General features: G+C 48.9%; 1 protein-coding gene across 2 annotated transcripts; it reads left to right on the forward strand.

The window, feature by feature from the left end:
* The first annotated feature begins 2,055 nt into the window (after positions 1-2,055).
* PIGR (polymeric immunoglobulin receptor) lies at positions 2,056-20,644 on the forward strand. 2 transcript variants are annotated; one of them, XM_053607922.1, is made up of 11 exons: positions 2,056-2,211; positions 9,735-9,830; positions 10,708-11,052; positions 12,368-13,024; positions 14,538-14,870; positions 15,423-15,746; positions 16,664-16,841; positions 17,251-17,372; positions 17,996-18,127; positions 18,248-18,306; positions 19,374-20,644. In XM_053607922.1, exons 2-11 carry the CDS (start codon positions 9,788-9,790, stop codon positions 19,467-19,469), a joined length of 2,289 nt encoding a protein of 762 aa, XP_053463897.1. In that variant the 5' UTR covers positions 2,056-2,211; positions 9,735-9,787; the 3' UTR covers positions 19,470-20,644. The 2 variants fall into 2 exon arrangements, with proteins under 2 accessions (XP_053463897.1, XP_053463896.1); XM_053607921.1 differs by having other exon boundaries at positions 2,082-2,211; positions 9,623-9,830.
* Positions 20,645-22,316: the final 1,672 nt, after the last annotated feature.

Below are 22,316 nucleotides of genomic sequence, written 5' to 3' on the forward strand. Positions count from 1 at the left end.
AAGGTGTGGGTCCACTTTCAGTCTTCTACAAGTCACCAGCCAATTCTCCTGTTGAGTTCAAATGGAGACAAGTGTAAGAAGAGAAGCATTTGAAAGGAGCTGTAATCTGGCAGACCAGGCTTGTGTTGCCCCTGTCCCTGCAGATCTGTCTGTGCTCATGTCTTCCCACTGGATATCAACCCTGGAATGTAAGAGGGGAAAGACTGATAAGGAGGAAGAAAGAGAACTTAGCAGTTGATGTGTCTTGGTGCCCTCTCACCCACCATCCTGGGACAGAGTCCAGGCCACCACAGTGGAGAGGGGATCAACAGTGATAGAGACATCCAAATGGACTTGGAGATTCCAGAGCTCTGAGGGCCCGCACCTGGCCTGGCCTGTATAGAGCTCTGGTGGTCCACAGTCTTGCTAACATCTATTGTACCCTCCATTATAGGAAACCATTGGCACACAGGAGCTATAAAAGGTGTTAGAGAAGTGGGGCTCTGCTGCACAGGATCTCCCAAAAGCCTCAGAAGGATGCAGATCAGCCACAGCTACCCTGCACCCACAAGCCAGGCAAGAGAGGGCTGAGGGGCCTGGAATTCCTACCCAAAGGAGTTCGGCAACACAGACAAGGAGGACCCAGAGTGGACCACAAACCTCATAAGAGGAGCAGGGATAAAGGCCCACGGCCCAGGCAGGACAAGTTATAAGTCTCAGTAGACAAACCTACTTCCTTCTGTGACAAAACAAGACAAAAATAATGGGTCACCCCTTCTCACCACCTCAACAGTCATGTTGGCCACCCCCTACCCATGACCACTCTCCCGAGACTTAACATCAATCTCAGAAGAAAGAAGGGAGTCCAAAAGGAAGGAAACCCAGGATGGGACTGAATTGTAAATCTGGAGTAAAATAACAGGTATCATTGAATCGGACTGAGTTTGCCTGGAAATGCCTAGTAATTGTTTTTCATACATCAGTCAGATTATGGGTTTAAAGTCTGAAATTAAGCAACATAACAGAAAACATGGTTGTTGTTGTTGTTGTTGCCATCCAAGTCCGTGATGGTGGATAAACACCACAAGCGAGTGAGTGGGTGGGTGAAACCAGAGAAGGGCTTGGACCGCCTCATGTTGCTCTCCTTCTCCTTTTCTCCTTCCTCTTCTGGGATTGGGCCTGCAGGTTACAATAGGGAGAGCCCAGGTCAGGCCTGCACAGGTAGGATAAGGTGGGACCTCTGTGTGGGGGGGAGATGGCAAGGCAAGGAAGCCGTGTGTGTGTGTGTTGGCGTATGGGCTTCACTTGTGTAACACAGGACGGCCATGACCCTTTGGAGAACACCTGGGAGTCTCAGCCTGGTCACGTCCCGGGAGATCATCACGGACTCAGTAGGGAAGGACGTTGCCCCTCCTGTTCAGCAGTTCGGTGCCCTCCTTGTGGTGGAGCCAAGCCTGGGCCCTAAGGGTTAGGGTTAGGGTCAGCCCTCTGGCGGGGAGCCCAGGAGCACCTGAGTCTTCAATTATTTCAGGGAGTGAAAAGGGAAAAACCATGGTCTCCCGAGGTCCCAGAAGGTCTGCCTGCTGGTTGCTGGAAGCTCTGGGGCTATTAAAAGAGGCTGTGCTGAAGGCATATAAAGGGTGGGCCTTGTCCAGGCTAAATATCCTAGCAGGTATGAGGGGGTTCCCGAGTGATCGTGACACCAAAGACTAACTAAGAGAACCATTTGTACCACCTGTGCCCAGTCGAACGCTGTCAATGTCATACCAAGCTTTGGGCCAGACATTTTACGTCCGATATCTGGCTATACAAAGATTCGATATTACCGTCCTTCTTTTCCAGATGGAAGAAATGTGACGGCGACTTGCCTAAAGTATTGCAACTAGAAGGTGGCAGGATCTTCACTCTTAACACTGTCTCTGCATCCCACGGCTGCCATGATGGAAGATTCCCAAGTAACAGAGTCTTCCCAAGGTCAAGGGAGCCAGCCAGGAAAGCTAAATGAAAGGAAAGCTAGAGATCTGTGAGGTCACGTGTCACAGGCTGGCCACAGTGCCTGTGGGAGAGTGGCCCTTTAAGAGCCCAGGTGTGGGTCAAGCACGGAGCACAGTTTCAGTTTTGGCAGCAGTATCCCGTGCCCTGCTGGCAGCTGCCTGAGAGACAGGGGTTACCGACTGGCCGGCAGGCTGTGCCCCTGAAACTAGATCAACAGGACAGAAGGAAGTGGTTAATGTAAGTGTGACAGCTGTGGGATCGCAGGACGGGATGCTATCCAGAAACAGCCCGGGGATGGTGGCTCAGGCAATCCCCCATATGCGCAACTCCCAGTCTCACAGAGAGTGAGGCAAGGAGGGCCAGGGGCAGGCATGTGATTGTGTGTGGTGGGGACCGGGGGTGCATAGCCTGGTGGGATGAAGAAGCAGCAGGGGTGTGGAGCCCCCACCTTTCCTGAGAAATATTAGTGGTGAGGGGAACACCTGTGATCAGCCTATGTCGCTCTTCTCTTTAAGCTTGGTCCTCAAGTTCCCTAACTCGTCCTCAGCTCACTAACTGTGGGGCCTTGGGCGAGCCGCCTAACCTCTCTGAGACTTAATGTCTTAATCTGTAAAGCAGGGTTTTAAATGACACCTATGAGAAAACGTGTGTGAATAGCTCTGTAACTTCTAGAGTGAAATAGGAATTACTTGGTATGTTCAATTTAATCCAATTACTCAAGGATTTCCTGAGCACCAGGCAGACCTTGCTTTAGACAGTGCACATAAAGGGCCACATGTAGCAAATCCTCTTCCAGTCTTTGGGGTTTTTCACCTTCTGCTTTCCAGTGAGAACATGTTCAGCCCGTTTTTCTGGGCTTCTAAGAGGTTCTGAAATCCTTTCCAATTTGAACCCAGCTTTGCTTCTGGCAAATTCCTGACACCTGACATGTAAATGTATATCATCATATCATCATGCCCATGCCACAGTCAGGAATAATGGGGTTCTTACAGGGTCCTGAGAAAGGCGGGCAAAGCCACCAGGCACAGGGAACATTCCCAAGTTGAGATGCTTCCCCTGGCTCGACAGCCTGGAAGCTTCAGACATGGTCCTCCCCACCCCTTGCCTATCCTGACAGCAATCCCAAGCCAGCTGGATCTTCCAGCACAAGGGCAACAGCTAGTTCCATCCCCATCCCCCAATTCCCTTTGTGTTCATGCACCTGTCACAGTGCATAGGGCCACCCAAGCTGCCCATGTTTTACAGACAACTTTTGCCACCACTCCCTCCGTTCACCAGGGGAATTATAGGTACCTCAACATGTGGATGGAGGATGTGCCCAAATCAGAGGTTTGGGTAGAAGCAGCTATCTGTGGCCAGAAGTAGAGGGTTTTCCCAGAACCAGATCTGTGATAATCTATCCATCCTTCTCCCTTTCCTGGATGGGGCAATGATGTAACCGAAAGAACACTGAACCAGGAGTTGGGAATGCAGCTCATCTGCCTGTCTCTTAGCACCTCTAGGCCTCTGTGGTTTTGATTTGGAAAAATGGGATCCCTGGCAGTGCCTGTGGCTCAAGGAGTAGGGTGCCAGTCCCATATGCCGGAGGTGGTGGGTTCAAACCCAGCCCCGGCCAAAAAAAAAAACCCACACACAAGACAAATGGGATCCCATAGCCTTCCACTGAAACCCACTAACCGGGGCTTTCACAGCGTCTTCTCATTTCCATTTGATACAAATGGTGTTGTGATATTGTGATAACATTTCATAGTTGAGGAAACTAAGACTCCATGAGTTTATGTGAGTGGCGTAACATTACCCAGGGAGTACGAACGACAACATCTTGGTACAGCTGTTTTGATATGGTCATGAGGACATTTTGATATCACCTAAAAAGCTACTCAACTTAAAAAAAATTATTACTACTCATACACTGTGCTCAACAGAGACCCTCACGTATGTCTTGCCCTCTTTCTAGGTGGGCTGGGGTTGGAGTCCCAGAGTCACTGGCATTGACACAGTGTGATAGAATAGAAAGAAGCTTTGGCAACAAGGAGTCTGGTTACAGGATACAAACGTACCATACCCTATGCATAGTAGATGCTAAATAAATATCTGAAAGAAATTTCTCTGTTTTCACCTGCCCCTCAGTCCAGGTGCCTCTTCACAGAAGCTGTCTTTTCTGTGAAAGGTGGAGAAGAGAGAACTGAACTCAGTCTCTTCCCTAAGATTGGAAGTTCTGCTCCTTCCTCTCACAGCAAGGTTTTCCTGGGCATAGCATAGTGGCTACAAGCCTACGCTCTTGATCCAGAATCCCATCCTTTGCCAGCAATGGAGCCTTAGGCAAATTTCTTACCTCTCTGTGTCTCAATTATTGCACCTGTGAAATGGGGTTACCCATCTTATCCTACCTCACAGGCTGGCTGTGAAGACTAAACAAGTAACACTTGGAAAGAGCTTGATGTGTGTTTTTCTGACCCAGTGCACGGTGCCTGCTCGGACATGATAGTCCAACCTATCCTCACTCCCAGTGTTCAAAGGACACCCAGCAAGCAGGCCTCTATTCTGAGAAAGAGAAAAGGGAAGATTTTAAAGAGGAAAAGGCGAAGGAACTAACATTCATTCCCTTGACGCCATACTAAGGACGTTATGTAAGTTGTTACATTTCATCTCTGTACTAGGTATAAGATGAGTTTACAGAAGAGGCACTTCGAGTTGAAAGAGTTTAAAGAACCTGCCCCCAAACTCACAGCCACCCACTGAGAGAGCTGATAGCCAAGATGAGGAGTCAATACTCTGTCCCATTCTCAGTCAGGAGCACAGACCCCCTACCTTCCACAGTCCCTCATCCTGCGTGACCTCTTCAAGGCAGGAGAGTCAGGGAGCATTATGCCCATTTTACAGGTATGGCAGTTAAGCCAGCAGGTTTTGCCCAAGTGGCAGAACAGGATGCAGGACCCCAGAATCTCTTCCATCCTCGAGGCTCCTCTTCATGTAACTGTTTCCAAGCTTACTGTGGTCTATGCTTAGGCCCTCCACCCACGGGAAATGAGACTGACAGCCTGCAATGGACTCAGGCAATGCCTCTTCTGGAAGCAGGGGAAGGGGCTGCTCAGTCTAGGCCAAGGCAAGGAAAGCCCTTGCCCCAGCCAGGCCTGCTGCTCCCCACCCCTCTGAACTCCAGATATTCCTCACCTCTCCTCTAAGTTCACGCTCATAGACTATCAAAAACTGTCGTGTCCAACTTGGCTCCAAGTCCCCTTGGCAAATGCTCTCTGCTCCGCTGCAGCCCCTGGGGGCTGACCAATTCACTTCTCCTGGTACTAAAGAGACAAAAAGACCAGAATTGCTATAAAGTCAACAGACAACATGGCTCAGCGGAAGCCAAGCCAGGACCTGGAAATGGAGGAAACTTGAGTTTAGGTGAATAAAGGCCTAGACTCCCCGCCATGAGGTCCAAAGCTCAGTCACTTTAATTGAAGAGGAACTAAATTAATTTTATAAGAAGATAAACTCTATTCTCTAGTACAGCCTATACCCCTGTCCCAATCCACAATCATGGGGACATACGCTATTAAAATATTGGGGCTCTAACTTAGTATACTGACAATGAGCTAGCACATCCCAGCCTCATAAGTGAAAAAACAACTATCTCCTAGTTTAAGAACCAGAAAAGAGACCTTTCTGCATGATATACTAGCATATGTGAGGTCAGACAATTAAGTTTGTGAACTCATCCTAAACAAACTGCAACATACCTCATTGCTAAATATCACTATGGTCACATTCAAAATACTCCCCATGGGAAGCTATGCACCAATGCCAGTGCCTAGTCCACCGTTCAAAAGCAAACTCTTTTTCCGGGATGGCTATCAGAGCCATTGTTGTACAAAGGTATGACAATTAAGTTTGTGAATCCAGCCTAGAAAAAGCGCTAAGTACTGGCATTGGTGCATAGCTTCCCAAGGGGAGTACTTTGAAAGTGATTGTAGTGATATTCAGGAATGAGGTATGTAGCATTTTTTCTAGGATGAATTCATGAACTTAATTGTCTGACCTGGTATATAACCCAATAGAACAGGCCCCTGTTGACCAGGCACGGTGGCACATGCCTGTAATCCTACCACTCTGGGAGGCCAAGGCAGGTGGATTGATTGAGCTCACAGGTTTGAGACCAGCCTGAGCCAGAGCAAGACCCTGCCTCTAAAAATAGCCGGGCGTTGTGGTGGGCGCCTGTAGTCCCAGATTCTTCTGAAGCTGAGGCAAGAGAATCGCTTGAGCCCAAGAATTTGAGGTTGCTATGAGCTATGATGCCACAGCACTCTACCAAGGACAACAAAGTGAGACTCTGTCTCCAAAATTAAAAAATAAAAAGAAATAAAAATTAAAAAAAAAAAGAACAGGCCCCTCTGCTCATTCAAGGAATGATAGTGGGGTAGTGATCTCAAATTCCAATTCTGCTGTGGGTCTTGGGGTCAAGAATCTCTCTGAACCCTTAGATTTCCCATCTGTAACATGAGGACAATGACATCTTGGGTTGCTGTGCTAATGAATGAAGCATAAAAAAGAACCTAGCGGGTGGCGCCTGTGACTCAGTCGGTAAGGCGCTGGCCCCATATACCGAGAGTGGCGGGTTCAAACCCGGCCCGGGCCGCACTACAACAAAAAAATAGCCGGGCATTGTGGCGGGCACCTGTAGTCCCAGCTACTCGGGAGGCTGAGGCAAGAAAATCACTTAAGCCCAGGATTTGGAGGTTGCTGTGAGCTGTGTGATGCCATGGCCCTCTACCGAGGGCCATAAAGTGAAACTCTGTCTCTACAAAAAAAAGAACCTAGCAAAGCATCTGGCACATAGCAGGTGCCTCCAAAATGTTATGATCTTTTCTGTCTTCCTTAAGCAATTCCTTTAAATCCATCTCTAGCCACCTTGGAATGGAGGCCTTCGTGCAACTCAAATCCCTTAAGTTTGGGAGAAAGTCTGGTTTTGAGAGGAAGGGGTCTCTAATGATTCTCAAAGCATGGGGTCCTTTCAGCTGCTACCAGAGAAATTGTACTTTACGTTTTAGCTTCGGGTAAAGAAGAGTTGGTGAGACTGTGGGTGTCCTCTCCTGCCCTTCATCTCCCCTGGGAGACTGGCTCTATACTTCCTTGCCAAGGTCACTTTCTGCCAGTTTTGCCCTTCCAGCTGCACATGCTGATGCTCCCCTTCCTGGCTGGAGACTAGGGTAAGGGTAAGGGCCCATGAACATGTCTCCCCTCCACGTGGACATGTAGAGCCACCCAAATGTGGCACAAAAGAAGAAGAGTCTAGAATGGAAGGCAGGACTCTCACCTTGGAAAACCTGGCATCTGACTCTGTAACCCAGGGCAAGTCACTTTACCAATCCAGATGAGGGGGCTGCATCCCCAAGCTCAGCTCACTGGGAGGATCCACTCCTGTCTCACAGAAATATTAGGAAACTTGCTTACCTAGAGGCGAGGGAAGGGACAAAAACCAAGGACAGCCACTGCTGGCTTGGGCTCTTACAAGCAGGTGGTGTTTTGTCCACCCACCTGTGATGTACCCACCCAGCACAAATGGCAAGTGGTACATTCCCCAGGACATTGCCACCAGCCCCCCTCAGCTGTTTCAGAGAAGACAGACTTCCTGGCCTTGTGAAAGCTGCTGCCCCCTGGGAGCGTCTCTCATGGCAGCCTGCGGTGCCCACTCAGGTGATACCCCATCTAGGATCCCTTGAGCACCCTCAGGTTGGAGCTGACCGGCATTTGGCTAAGGCCCCACTTCAGGGGTTAATCATTGTCCAGTAAGGAAAATCTAGAGCAATTAACCAGACTCAGAAGAGCCTCCAGGTTGCCATCTGACACCCATATCTCTCCCTAACCCCTCCATTTACTCTTCCAAAGAACTGGAGAACAGAATACCTTTATCTCCACAAGGAAATAAAAGGTTTCCTTGCTGGGAAATCCCCCTGCGGAAAAGAAATAACCAAGATAAACAACTCGATTGCCTTTGGCTTAAGCTGGGGAATGAGTCTCTGGGAGCTGGAGCAGAGGCCAAGTTGTGAGGGAGACCTGGAGATAATGCCCAGCTTCCTCCTGCTTCCCCTGCTCTTATCTTTATGGGGGCTCATTACTGCACAGGGTTGATGACCAGTTAACACTCTCTTTGTCAAGTTTACTCCAGAGTTTAAAGTTTGTCAAAGTCTGTGGGAAAGTAGTGACTGCCCTCTCCTCCTCTGGTCCCCTCTGGGCTGTAGGTTGGGTTCTGAGGACAGCTGCTGTCAGGCCAGGCCCTGGGACCCTCAAGCCTCCCCAGAGGCTGTGTCGATGGAGGTGACAAGGCCACATGGGCTGCCCACTCTGAGTGGTCTGATCTTAGATTCTCCATCTTTGTCTGACCTGATTAGGCAGGATTCTGCTGACTATATAACACCTAACTTTTAAACCCTGACTCTATAAATAACCAGTTGGAAAACTGGAGTTGGAAAACCTTGGGCCCATCATTTAGCATCTCAAGACTCAATTTTCTTATTTATAAAAATGGTTGTGATTATATCCATCTATCTGATTTCAAGGGAAGTTATAATGCTCAAATTAAATAGTCCAAATGACGTGCTTTGTTAAGAAACAGGGGCTCTGCAGATAACAGGAATGAGCAGAAGAGGTAAGAATTCTACCATAGTTGAGGTGGACACGGTACACTGGAAAAGCTGAGAACATGAACTTTGGAGTCAGACAAAGCTAGGCTCAAATCTTCCCCTCCCTACTCTGTCCCCTCTCACCACATACTTAACCCCTGTGTGACACTGAGAAAAGTACTTTAACCTTTAAGCACTTATTTCCTCTGATGCAAAATGTGGATAAGAATATTCACCTTACAGGGTTGATATCAACTTTAAAGGAGATAACACATGTGAATTATTTGACACAGTGTCTGGGACCTGGTAAGCAAGCAATTGGAGGGGTATGGCCATTCTCATTATGCTTAAAACCTCAATGATCATTAGATTGCCTCTGTGGCTCTCATTTGAGTTTCCTCATTTGAACATACCTGAAATATGCCAGCTCCACCAGGGGTATAGGAGGAACAGGGGGTCGGGAGGAAAGGGGGTACGGAAAGTGTAGAGAAGATGGGTGTGGGGAGGGTGCAGGGAGGGCAGCTGAAAGAAAAAGATGGGGCTGTGGGCGGCACCTGTGGCTCAGTGAGTAGGGCACCGGCCCCATATACCAAGGATGGCGGGTTTGAACCCAGCCCCGGCCAAACTGCAACAACAAAAAAAAAGGTAGCCAGGCATTGTGGTGGGTGCCTATAGTCCCAGCTACTCCGAAGGCTAAAGCAGGAGAATCGCCTAAGCCCAGGAGCTGGAGGTCGCTGTGAGCTGTGATGCCATGGCACTCTACCCAGGGTGACAAAGTGAGACTCTGTCCCTAAAAGAAAAAAAAAAAAAGATGGGGTCTACATATATGCAGTAACCCATCTTCCAGAGAGCTGCTCCTGAGGTCTCCCAGTGTGCCTGGGGCCAACTATGCCTCCTGGGCAGGGACACAGAGCAACTGTAGAGGAGAAGACAAAAGCTGCCTTTATCGCCACTCAGGAGCAGTAAGCAAGGTAGGGTGACAAGACTTTGAGCTGTGATGGGAAACATGGAGCCGCTCATTCCCTCCTCAGGATTTGTGTCAGCTGCTGGAAATACCAAGCCAAATGAGTGTCACAGGGACGCTAACATCAGCTAGCCTCAGAAGACAGAGGAGCGTCAATTCCTGTGGTTATTGTCTTTCAGCATCTCCCAAGACGTCAGCCTGGGTGGCACAGCCCCCTCAGAAGCCACCAGCAATGACACTCTTCTTGCTTGCCTGCCTGCTGGCTGCCTTTCCAGGTGTGTCTGCCAGGGCTCTCCCTGCTCATATCGGCCCTCTCCAGAGTCCAGTTCCTTAGCAACACTGAGACCAGACTTGTCCCCAAGGTGTCGCTCCCAAAATGTGCGCTCCCTTGAGGTGGAGTTACACAGAGACAAAGGCCATGTCTGAAGATAAGAGTGGGGAGCTTTGGTAGTCAGGGGCAGGAATGATGATTCCTAATCTCAAAGCCCCCTGGGAATAAAAACATAGCCTAGGCAATATAGTGAGATCCTGTCTCAAGAAAGAAAGAAAAGGGAAAGAAAGAAAAAATGAAAAATTAGCCAATTAGCTAGCCATGTCGGTATACATTTGTAGTCCCAGCTACTAGGGAGGCTGAGGCAGGAGGATCACTTGACCAGGAGTTTGAGGTTGCTGTGAGCTATGATGACGCACAAAAATAAAATAAAAAGACCTTGACCTCCCACCAAGCATCTCTACGACTTGCTATGAAATTTGGGGGAAATTCCATCGCTTAGCCTTCCTTGCTCTTAATATTTTTATCTGGGAAAAGATCATCTACAAAGTGTTTTTAGAAATATAAGGAAAAACAAATCATAAATGCAAATGTAATACCCTATAAAAGTAGCATTTTTTTTAAGAAACAAGGGATATCATAAGTTTGTCATTCCATTATCCTTAAAATGTTTATCGTTAATGAATGACAATTAGAATTGCATGGTGATTAAAACAATAATTGTTTTACCCAATCATAGCAATTTTCCTATTGTAGTCTATAGAAAAAAGGGCCCATGTGCTAGGGAAAAACTCCCTTCTCCTCGGGGTGGGCTGTCTAGATCTTTTCAGTGGGCTCTACCTCTTTTCTGCCTAGAAAGCCTCTGCCTTTTGTCCCCACAGTGGTTTCCATGAAGAGTCCCATATTTGGCCCCCAGGAAGTGAGCAGTGTGGAAGGTAACTCAGTGTCCATCAGGTGCTACTACCCACCCACCTCTGTCAACCGGCACACCCGGAAGTACTGGTGCCGGCAGGGAGCCAGCGGCCGCTGTACAACCCTCATCTCCTCTGAGGGCTACGTCTCCAATGACTACGCGGGCAGAGCTAACCTCACTAACTTCCCAGAGAATGGCACATTTGTGGTGGATGTCGCCCACCTAACCCAGAATGACTCTGGGCGTTACAAGTGTGGCCTGGGCATCAGTAGCCGAGGCCTGTCCTTTGACGTCAGCCTGGAGGTCAGCCAGGGTAAGGATCCAGGCTCCTTGGACTTCTAGGGGAAAGGTAGAAGGAATAATCTCAGATGCATGGGAGGACTTGAGGAAGAACTTCCTGACAGGGAAGGATGTCCTGGCAAGGGGTCGGAAGGCAGTTCCTCCCTCCCCAGGCAAAGACTTTTTAGAATGGTATATGGGAATGAGAGAGAAGAGGCCTACTTAGAGGTAGTGGGTGAGCCTTTACTGAAGCCCTCACTTTGGAGGGTATCAGGAGGACAACTTCTCTTGGGTTTGTGGCACACAGGAAGGAAGGTCTAGGAGCCTAAGGAGACAGAAAAAGCAGGAAGAGATCTTTAAGGATCCTTAAATTCCCGGAATTCAATCAAGGTTTGGAGCACCACAAGGAATCTTTCAAAATGCACTTTTTTTTAGTCCCTCAACACTATCAGCATAAATTAGATTATCAGTTCTTAACCAAAGACCAGGATTTTGAAAGGATGGGTCAGAAAGAGGCCTGTCCTAACTGAAGAAAGAGTGAGAAGCTTTTTCTGATGAGGGTTAAGCAATGAGGGCATTTTAGACAGTCAAGAGCAATTTAAAAGAGAAAGGAGTCTTAAGGGAGGAAATTTGCAGGGACTCCCAAAGTTAGGTTTTACTCCTTTGGAGTATGCATACTATTGCCTGTGGACTAAATGAAGCGGTCATTCAGGTGGTGACAGAGACTCATAAAATGGTAAAATCTTAAGAGTTCAAGAGAGCTTAGGGTTCACCCTATCCGAACATCTAGAAGAACATTGCACAAATGGGTAAGCAAACTCTGATTAAACACTAGATAGGATAAATTCATGGCTTCACAAGGCAGCCCATTCCATGTTCACACTTGTTATTTTTAGAACCCTCTATTGCAATGCAGGGAGATCTACCACCCTGTACTTACCTTCATGCTATTCATTTCAACACATGTTAATTTGCGTACCTACGACATGTAGGCATTGTGCTTGTCACAGCAAAGGAGTTCTCACAGAAGAAAAACATGTCTCTGCCCTCAAGGAACATCCAGTCCATGGAAAACATAATTAATTACATGCTAGATTAGAAGCACCATGTAATAAGGGATGCAGACATCAGCATTGAGAGAGCACATAGGAGGGAGAGTTTAGCACCAATGGGGGGACATTTCCATGGAGGAGACGGCAGGGCCATGGAAGACATATTCTGAGAGTGCCCTTCTGGGGAAGAGGGCATTCCAGGTGTCAGCCCACCCAGGCCCTCACTGAGAATAGCAGATTGCTCTATGATGCAAGAGAATGCAATCACAGCTTTCCCCCCTGCTCCTCGTCCTTCAGGTCCTGAGCTCCCAAGTGATACTCAAGTCTACACAGTAGACATGGGCAGAACGGTGACCATCAACTGCCCTTTCAAGAGGGAGAATGCTCAGAAGAAGAAGTCCTTGTGCAAGAAGACAGGCCAGTCCTGTATACTAGTCATTGACTCCAGTAAGTATGTGCACCCGCAGTACAGTGGCAGAATCAGCCTTATTATTCAGGGTACCAGCCAATCCACGTTCAGCGTTGTCATCCAACAAGTCAAATTCAAAGATGCTGGGCTGTATGTCTGCCAGGCTGGGGCTGATTCCAGTGGGGATAAGAAGAATGCTGATCTCCAAGTGCTAAAGCCAGAACCCGAGCTGGTTTATGGAGACCTGAGAAGCTCGGTGTCCTTTGACTGTGCTGTGGGCCCTGAGATGGCAAATGTGGCCAAATTTTTGTGCCGGGTGAGGAATGGGGAAACATGTGATGTGGTCATCAACACCCTGAGCACGAGAGATCCGGACTTTGAGGGCAGGATCCTACTCACCCCGAAGGATAAGAATGGTCACTTCAGTGTGCTGATCACAGGACTGAGAAAGGAAGATGCAGGGCTCTACCTGTGTGGAGCCCACTCTGATGGACTGATGCAAGATGGCACTTCCGTCCAGGCTTGGCAACTCTTCGTTAATGAGGGTGAGACCCTGGGGGTGAGAGGGAGGGAGGGGCAGCCTAGCAGGGGAGAGCCTCACTCAGCTCCTGTGGTCCGGTGTTAACATTCATCTGTCAGTCAACAATACCCACTCACTGTCCAGCCCTGAGCTGGATGCGCCCTGGCCACAGGAGAGGACAGTGGGGAGGGGAGCATGAGAAAAAGCAGCCTTTGCCTCTAGGTAGTTCCTAACAGCCTTTTGATGGCTCTCCCTGCTTGGTAAGAATGAGGAGAGCAAGGTCCTGCTTGAGGCAAGACTTGTAGATTGTGGGGGTTTCAGTGCCCTGACAAGCCTTGCGGGGGCCCTCTATCCTCTCCCAAGGCCCTGAGCAACACAGGTGCCTCATCCTCCACATTCAGATGGGGAAAGAGGCCAGACATGGTGGCTATTGCCTGTTATCCTAGCACTCTGGGAAGCTGAAGTGGGTAGATGGCTTGAGCTCAGGAGATCCAGACCAGCCTGAGTAAGAGTAAGACCCTGTCTCTATAAAAATAGGAAAACTAGCCGGGCATGGTGGTGTAGGCCTTTAGTCCCAGCCACTTGAGCGGTTGAGGCTAGAGGATCACTTGAGCCCAAGAGTTTGAGGTTGCTGTGAACTATGACACCAAGACATTCTACTCAGGGTGACAGAATAAGACTGTCTCAAAAAAAAAATAAAAAAAAAAAGCAGATGGGAAAAGGATTGATTCGAGAAACCAAGGTGGGTCTCAAAGCTTTCCCAGGAAGGAAATTATGCAGCCTTAGAATTTTTCACTCCCACTTGACTTAGGTTATTTGTTACTCCACACAATCTGGCTCACTGAGCTCTACCTTGCTGAGCCGTCAAGTCACGGGGAATGATAAGTCCTGCTCCTTTCTGCAGCACTCTGCATAGAGCTGCCCTCAGGAGAAGCAGCAAACCAGGACTTGCAGTGCAAAGTATCTATCCTGTGACTTTTCTGTAAGGGGCTCGTGTTCCCTGTACATCATTTCTACAGCCAACGCTGCGTCCTCTCCACATGCAAGTGCATCTCCAGTGGCCCAGGGCTCTCTCTGGAGAACAGCTGTCCTTCCATTGAGGTTCCCCGCAGGGTCCTTAAGACTTACAGAGTTTATATTTTAAATCACATCATTCTAAATATATTTCCTTAATTTAGAAACAATCCATCTGGCTGTTTTTGTGGGATTAGCTAATAAACAGACAGAAACTGATGTGGAGGGTGATTTTATAAAAGGCAGAGAAGAGCTGATATTCTCCTCTTAAACTTCCATTTTCTGCTCAGAATGAATGGAAGGAAAGGAATGAGGTATCCAGACATGCCAATAGTGAATGTCCCTGAAGGTCCTGGAAGCTCCAGCTACAGGCGCTGTGACATTAGGAGAGTTCTGAGGAGGGTGATGTGATTCATCTAAACCTCACTCTCACCCTGGCTGAGGCATGGGGAAACTGCTGCTTAGACTATACAAGTCTGTTCCCGTGTCACTGTCCTTCCATCCCACCTCTGTCTGTGTTCCAGAGACCATGATGCCCCACAGCTCTTCTGTGGTGAAGGGTGTAGCTGGAAGCTCCGTGTCGGTGCTCTGCCCCTACAGCCCGAAGGAGGGCAGCACGTCCAAGTACTGGTGCCGCTGGGAGGGGGCAGGCAACGGCCGCTGCCCCCTGCTGGTGGAGAGCCAGGGGCTGGTGCAGGAGCAGTACGAGGGCAGACTGGCACTGCTGGATGAGCCTGGCAATGGCACCTACACCGTCATACTCAACCAGCTCACCCCCGAGGACGCCGGCTTCTACTGGTGTCTGACCAATGGTGACACTCGCTGGAGGACCACAGTGGAGCTCAAGGTTATTGAAGGTAAGTGTTGACCTGGGGCAAAAGGGAAAGAAGGAAGCCCCAAGACGTCTCCACTCAGCAGTGCACCCCAGCCCACCTTCCCCCTCCTTCACCTACATCCACGCTAATGGGACAGACCTCAGAAAGGAGCCTACCTATCCAGAGGTCACTTTGTCATACCAGTAACAAGCACCCCACAGTCTTTGAATTAACACATGTAGCACCTCCTACTATCTAAAACATGGGCCTCTTTTGCAGTCTGTAGGAACAGATGAAGTTGGGCACTGAAGGTAGCTCTTTGCATCGAGCCTAGAAGAGAAGGAAGAGGAATGAAAGCAAACCAAAGTCGGTGTGCAAGGCTTTCTATGATAGGCTCTGTATTGATTGTGGAGAGTATCAGCAATAATTATTACTTAAGGGCATAACTACACTTCTTAGATATTCAGCATAATGTACTTGTTTACAATACTATCCACAAGAGGACATGTGGACAGAGGTCCCCACTCCAGTCACTTACCTGCAGCATCTCCAGGTACCCATTTCTTCCTATTTCTTCCTCCCTCCCTGCTTCAGGAAAACCGAACCTCAAGGTACCAGAGACTGTCACTGCTGTGCTGGGAAAGACCCTCAAGCTGCCCTGCCACTTTCCATGCAAATTCTACTCCCATGAGAAATACTGGTGCAAGTGGAGCAACAAGGGCTGCCAGGTCCTGCCCAGCCAAGATGAAGGACCCAGTGGGGCCTTTGTGAACTGTGACCAGAACAGCCGGATCATTTCCCTGAACCTGAACTCAGTCACCAAGGAGGATGAGGGCTGGTACTGGTGTGGGGTGAAGCAGGGCCACAGCTATGGAGAGACGGCCGCTGTGTATGTGGCAGTTGAGGAGAAAGTACAGGGTAAGTCTCTCTTGTCCCACTGGGCCTTAGAGGCAAGACTCCTCGAAGGCCCCTGCCCAAGAGCTTCTCAGCCAGGGCTGGCCCTAGGTTCAGCTATAAGAGGCAGAAAGTAGGGAGAAGAGGGGAAATTTAGGCCCTACAAAGTCTCATTGAGCATTCCAAAAAGAGCATCCCAAATAAACATACAAACTAAGTAAAAAGAGTTTGCTATTTAACTTCAGCATTAAGACAAGTCCCATTGTTGTCTCTTCAAACCATATTGAAGTCCCTTCTATATCTATTAATAGCAATATTCTTCTATTTATAGAACTTTGAGAGTCACTATCACATGCAACATAGTCATCCTCCCTCCCTCTGCCAAAGTCTGTTGTCAGAAGAGAGCCAGCTCCCTTCATTTACAGGGTCTGATCAAGAAAATTAAGACAACCTCATCTAATAAGTTTGCATTTCAAGCCTTTTTAAAAATGTCACGTGAAATGCTTTGTCCCCAATGGGGGTATTTTTAGTCCTTCTGGAAATCCTATTGAGCCTGAGACTTCTCTCATCTGGCTCACTGGAGGAAGGGGAGTTGCATAGCTCAGGCTACCACCAGGTGACAGCACTGTCACACCCAGCGCTGCAGTCAGGATGCCTGGGGTAGGATTTCTAAGCTGTAAAAAAATCTCCCTAGCAGTATTGATGGGTCAGCCTATATGCACAGCTGGATCTGTGACATGGAGCCTGGAAGATGGAAATGAATTTGGTAGTAATGCAGCAGAGATCACCTGTGACACACTAAAGACGGCAGGCATTGCTTTGTTTCTGTCATCCTGCGTTCCACCCCAACATCCTTGAAATTTAATCCTGACTCCTTAACCTCAGGGAGTAAGAATGTATGGAAAAAACCCTAACCCAGTCCCCATTCTGTTCTGCTCCAGAGTCCTCCGATGTCAGCCCAGCAAATGCAAATGCTGCTCCTGGTGAGTTGGTAGAGCCAAGGGCCAGGGAGATTGAAAACAAAGCTGTGCAGGATCCCAGGCTTTTTGCGGAGGAAAGAGTGGTGGAGGATGCAGGAGACCCAGCCGGTGGGAGTGGAGCACCAGCAGATACCAGCAGGTGAACACGGATTCAAGGTTTCCTCTTCAGAGAAAACCCCAGAGGCTCAGGACCCAAGGCTGGGCCAGCAGGTCCAAGGAGGGGGGTCTGTCTGCCTCGTGAACAGTGGGGGCAGCCCTAAGTGCCTCTGCTTGTGCAGGGGAGAGTCCCGTGGTAGCCTCTGCTCTTCTCCCATGGCTGCGGTGGCGTTTATAGTTTGGTTCAATCTCCCAGGCCTACAATGCAGAGAAGACCCAGGCTTTGCCTTTGCTACTTCTGGGCAGGCTCATTAAAAGGACAGAGCTAGGGAACTGTAACAGGAGGACAAAGCGGATAAACCTGGGAGGAAAATCTAGCCAAGCCAACCTGCTAGCACATCCTGGGACCCTCAGGTATCCTGTCCAGTGATTAACTAACTGACTCCTTCCAGCTCTAAGGGGCAAAGCGGGACTTCCAAAGTGCTGTTCTCCACCCTGGTGTCCTTGGGCCTGGTGCTGGTGCTGGGAGCTGTAGCTGTTGGGGTAGCCAGAGCCCGGCACAGAAAGAATGTGGGTAAGTCCCTGGGATGCTCCCGGCCTCCCACCTCCAACTCCCAGCCCTCAGCCCTGGCTCAGCTGCCCTTAGAGGCTACGATTGTCTCTTTTTTCATAGACCCAAACAAAGGGCAGGGAATGATAAGCCTACACATACCCAGAACTTAAATTAAGTGCTGTCATCCAAATATTGCCTCTGGAAAGCCATTTCTGATCGCTCAGGGTGTAATTTCAGTCAGGACTGCCAGGACCAGATCAGGATTCAGAAGACCTGCTCTTCAGCCTAGTTTGATCAGTCACTGGCTGGATGGCTTTGACGTGTCCCTGTCACATGCCTTACTTTCCTCATGGCTCAAGACAGGAATGATAACCACCTCACAGAGCTGATGTGAGGGCCAAACGAGGCACTGTGCATGGAAAGGTCACAAAGCAATAAACTATGGTCAGGGATTATCGTGTCTTGATTTCCCATGAAGGAGACAGACCATTTCCCTCTGCCTGGGTCACAGACGGAAGTGAGCTACCAGGGGCCCACACCCCTTAGCCATCCTGAGGTGCTGCAGTACCCGGAGAGGGGCAGTACCACCTGATCTCCTAAGCCCTAGGTTCTATCCCACATCAACTCCTCTTTCTCCCCGACAGACCGGGTTTCAGTTGCAAGCTACAGGACAGACATAGGCATGTCAGACTTTGAGAATTCCAGGGAATTTGGAGCCAATGACAACATGGGAGCTTCTCCAGTCACTCAGGAGACATCCCTTGAAGGAAAAGACGGTATGTCCCTCACTCAAGGGAATGCTTAACCCCTGGGAAAGCAGCAACTGAACCTCACCCTACATCCAGGGTGGGAATAGGAGGCTATTGAGGGCTAACCTACCCCTTCTCTTTACGCAGAGTTCAACACCACCACGGAGAGCACCCCAGAGACCAAAGAACCTAAGAAGGCAAAAAGGGTAAGAAAAGGAGGTCACACTGTGTGGAAAGAAAATGCAGCATGAGGGACTGCAGTCAGACATCAGGAAGAACTACCTCCCATGTGGGGGTTGATCTCAGGATAGGAAAGATGGCATAAACAGGATGTGGGAGGATTTTCTGAAGGAGAGAGAGATCTTAATGATTGTGGGGTATCGATGTAGGTAAGGAGTGAGTTACACTTATAGGCTATAAACATGCAGGAGAGAGAGAGATTGGGAAATGAGGAAGGCAGGTGCACAAAAGTCAGAGTCACGGTGGGAAGATCTAATGTGCTGGTGGTGAAGTGGGTGTCCTTTCTGAGTTGGGAGACCCGTGGACCCCAAGCCACCCATCCTCTCTTCATAATTTGCTCAGGACCAGCCTTTTGCCTGAGCCTGGGAGACATTTGCTCACAGTAGAGAATTTGATAGTCATTAGAAGCCCCTACCCACCTCAACCAAGGGCCACATTACCTGAAATCTTACAGAGGCAACTCTTGCCTTTGACCTATGCATTACCCTATCAGGCCTCCATAAGGCTCAGGGGTTAGAGAAGGATAATACCTTGTGTCTCTAATCCTGAGGCATTGATGTTTTGTATCATATCTACTTTCCCTTGGAACAGCACAGGTCCAGGCATTTAGCACAATTAGGAGAATGAATTAGTCCTGGAGAGCCTTTCAGTACTTGCACTGCTGAAAAATACCTCTCTGGGCTGGTAGAAAAAAACAACATAGATCAGCCCAGCTGACACTGACCTAGGCCAGGCCACCTTGCCCATGGACTGTGTGGGCACAGCTTCCGGGGACAGGCCCAGGCAACGGAGATGGTTCCACTCCACCTGTTGGAAGGAGGTAGTGAGACAGAAGGGGATATTTTTAGAGGCTGCAACTTTCCATTTCTCATGGTGAGCATGGGGGCTGGGCTGAGAAGAGTGGGTCACACAGGCTTGTGTTGCTTGGACCAAGGCCATGAATTCATAATATTGAGTGCAACCCTCCCTCCCTCCCGACTCTGCTCACCAAGCCAACGCTCCTAACACTGACTCCTCTTCTATTGCACCCTAGTCATCCAAGGAAGAAGCCGAGATGGCCTACACAGCCTTCCTGCTCCAGGCCAGCAATGTGGCCGCTGAGGCCCAGGACGGGCCCAAGGAAGCCTAAGCCATGCCGCTGACTCTGCCCCCACCTACGACAATCACATTCAGAATCAGGATGATCCTTGGGGCCCTTACCCCAGGGGCCTCCACTGCCTGCACTTACACCCTCCCCTAAACTTTTCCTACTTGGCCTCATGGGTGTGCTGGTCCCCTCCTCAGTGGCATCGAAGCCTGGCCTAATTATTCCTGTTGGGGGTAGGTGGCGTGAGGAGTTTCCACCTGCAGTTTATTTCTAGTGCAAGAACCAAAGACGCAGAGAATTAAGGTCCTCAAGGGGCCCCTCTCTGAAGGAAGAGGTTTCCCACAGAGGAGCTGGTGTCAGATAGGAGAGATATTTAGAGCCTGTTGCACCCTTATTATGGGATATCAATGGGATTTTCTCCTCCACTCCATCTCTCCCTCCCTTCCTTCCAGTCTTCTTCTTTTTCAAAAGATGTGTTTGAATATGTACTAGAACCCAGGTGCCCTGCTAGCTGCTGAGACAGATACGCCCAACTCTCAGCATTTCTGTAAACGTCACTGAGAGAAGACACAGCTCCTCTCTGGGTATATATATTTGCACTCACTGAGGCCTGAAATCCTGTGTGCTCACTTCTGCCCTTATTATTCTCCATAAGGAGCAATACCTGAAGTCCTAAGACATCAGGGGTCGGGCACGATGGGCACGTACACACGTAGGTATAAATACACATTCTTAACCATTTCACAGGTGAGAAAACTGAGGTCCTAGGAGGCAAAACATTTTTCTCAAGGGAACCCAGTAAGATAAGCTAGTGATAGCAGCTCCTATCCTCTTGACCAGAGGTCTTTCTAAAAGAACCTCTGCTCTCTTGGCGGCAGAATCTCGAAAGAAGAAGGAGGGAGGAGAGGAAAATGAAAACAGAGACTGATCTTTCCCAGGCCTCCACTTCAAGAAAGACAACACTTCCTGTTATTCTCATGGACCTAAGATTAAAGAATAGCCAAACCTTCATAACCTCTCATACTTTAAGAGTTCCATGCAGATGGGAAGGAAAAAAGGTGTGAGATGGTGCCAAGGAGGGGCTGCTCTCCAAAGAACTTAAGTTTAAAGTCTTTTTCCCCTCTGAGTTCTCTTTCAACCAGCACCCACAAGCTGACACTTGCTAACAAATCAGAAATGTGACTTAATGAATAATTAAAGACCATGATTGCCATCAAGGATGCTCAGACTGCATTTCTCTCCCATATCTCTGTCTCCTGGACAGCCCTTTTGGAGCATTTTGATTAGTCCCACTTTTAGGGACCCCAGGACATGTCTGTAAACCAACAGCTTCCTTCACCTCCAAGGCTGGGCCAAGGGGAGTAGGAGAGTGACGACAGGTGGGGCAGGGTTACCTTCAATAAGAGAAGAAGAGGTTCATGTCCACTCCAGTGGTCAAGACCCCAAAGTTCTATGTTACAGAATGTAATTAAGACTACTTATAGTGGAATACTATAAGGAGTAGTTATAGGTTCTTTCTGAAGAAAGCGCACCTCTTGAGCATTACAAAACCAATAATAATCTTGGAAAAATATCCATGGAATACGTAACCTTGATCTCATACGTAACCTTGATCTCATACTTTTCTGTGGCACCCTCCAAGATCAAGAGGCTGCTGCTAATCAAACCTGAGGTAACCAAATAAATAAACTCTTTCTATAAGATTACCCACTAGAAGCTAGTTAAGTGATAACTTAGGTTTTAGACTAGTTGAATCCAAAGTTTTTTGTGGACAATGATTAGGTAAAGGGCCCCTTGTCTATTAAGATTGTTCCTAGGTTCTGGCACTAAACTATGTCATATCCTACCATGAATGTCCAAATTGTCCACTGGCGGCCTGCCCCGCTATCTCATCTCTAGACCCTTCCTCAGGGCTATTTGTGGAGAACACTCCCTGGGAGAGAGGTCTCCCCAGCCTGCTGTCCCGCCTGACGTGAACCTCTCTGTCTACATGGTACTTGAAGACCATGCCTCTGTGTGGTTGCTGTGTGCCCCCCAAGCCTACCCTTACCCAGGATTCAGACCTAGGTTGCCCTTTGGTCTCCTCTCCAGCCCCACCAACTGCAGTACCCAGCCCCAATTCCCAGGTCCCGACCTGGCCCCAGTCAGGAGCGACAGTCATCAGGAATGTTTATTTCACTCTTCTCTGTGTTAGGGGTACCTGTCTAGCTTCTCTTGGAATGGCAGCAAATCATTCCAGGAGAAGCAAATTTATAAGGCATGTCAGAACCTACCACTATTTCACTCCCCAGGAAGCTGCTCTCTGACCTACCAAAGGGCCATGCCTGTGATAGAGCATTAAAGTGCAACTTCAGTATGAATGCCATTAACCAGCAGCCACTCTCGCACAGCACACAGCACACATTCACACATTGCACATCCACACGTTCACACATACACTCACACATGTAGCACATTCACTCCTTCATATTCTCTCTTTCTCCATAGTCCCTCTGAGAAAAAAGCGGCAAGCCAACGAAATATCAGGCCTGGAAGGTGCTGTTAGTCTTGAGGAACGTCCTAAAGACCCTTTGAGCCCTTGAGTTCCAGGCCTCAAGCCTAGTAAATGTCAGAGTCCAGCTGTGCAACAGCTGTAGGGCAATGGGAAGAGCCCTCTAAAGAGGGAAGAGTGAAGCTGATCCCAGCCGACAGCTCTGGTGGTCAGTCACTAACCACAGAGGCCTGAGACTGCACTTTGACTATCTGGTTCATTTGGTAGCTAGAAGACATCACACCCACAGCTGATCTGGGCCACAGGAGACCCAGATGGGGGTGGGACGGGGTGGGCTGCCTGCTCCCTGTCCCCTGCCCCCACACACTTCCTCTGCACCTGCTCAGAGCCACACATCT

Source organism: Nycticebus coucang, chromosome 10 (assembly GCF_027406575.1).
Source record: "Nycticebus coucang isolate mNycCou1 chromosome 10, mNycCou1.pri, whole genome shotgun sequence".
Lineage (NCBI taxonomy): Eukaryota > Metazoa > Chordata > Mammalia > Primates > Lorisidae > Nycticebus > Nycticebus coucang.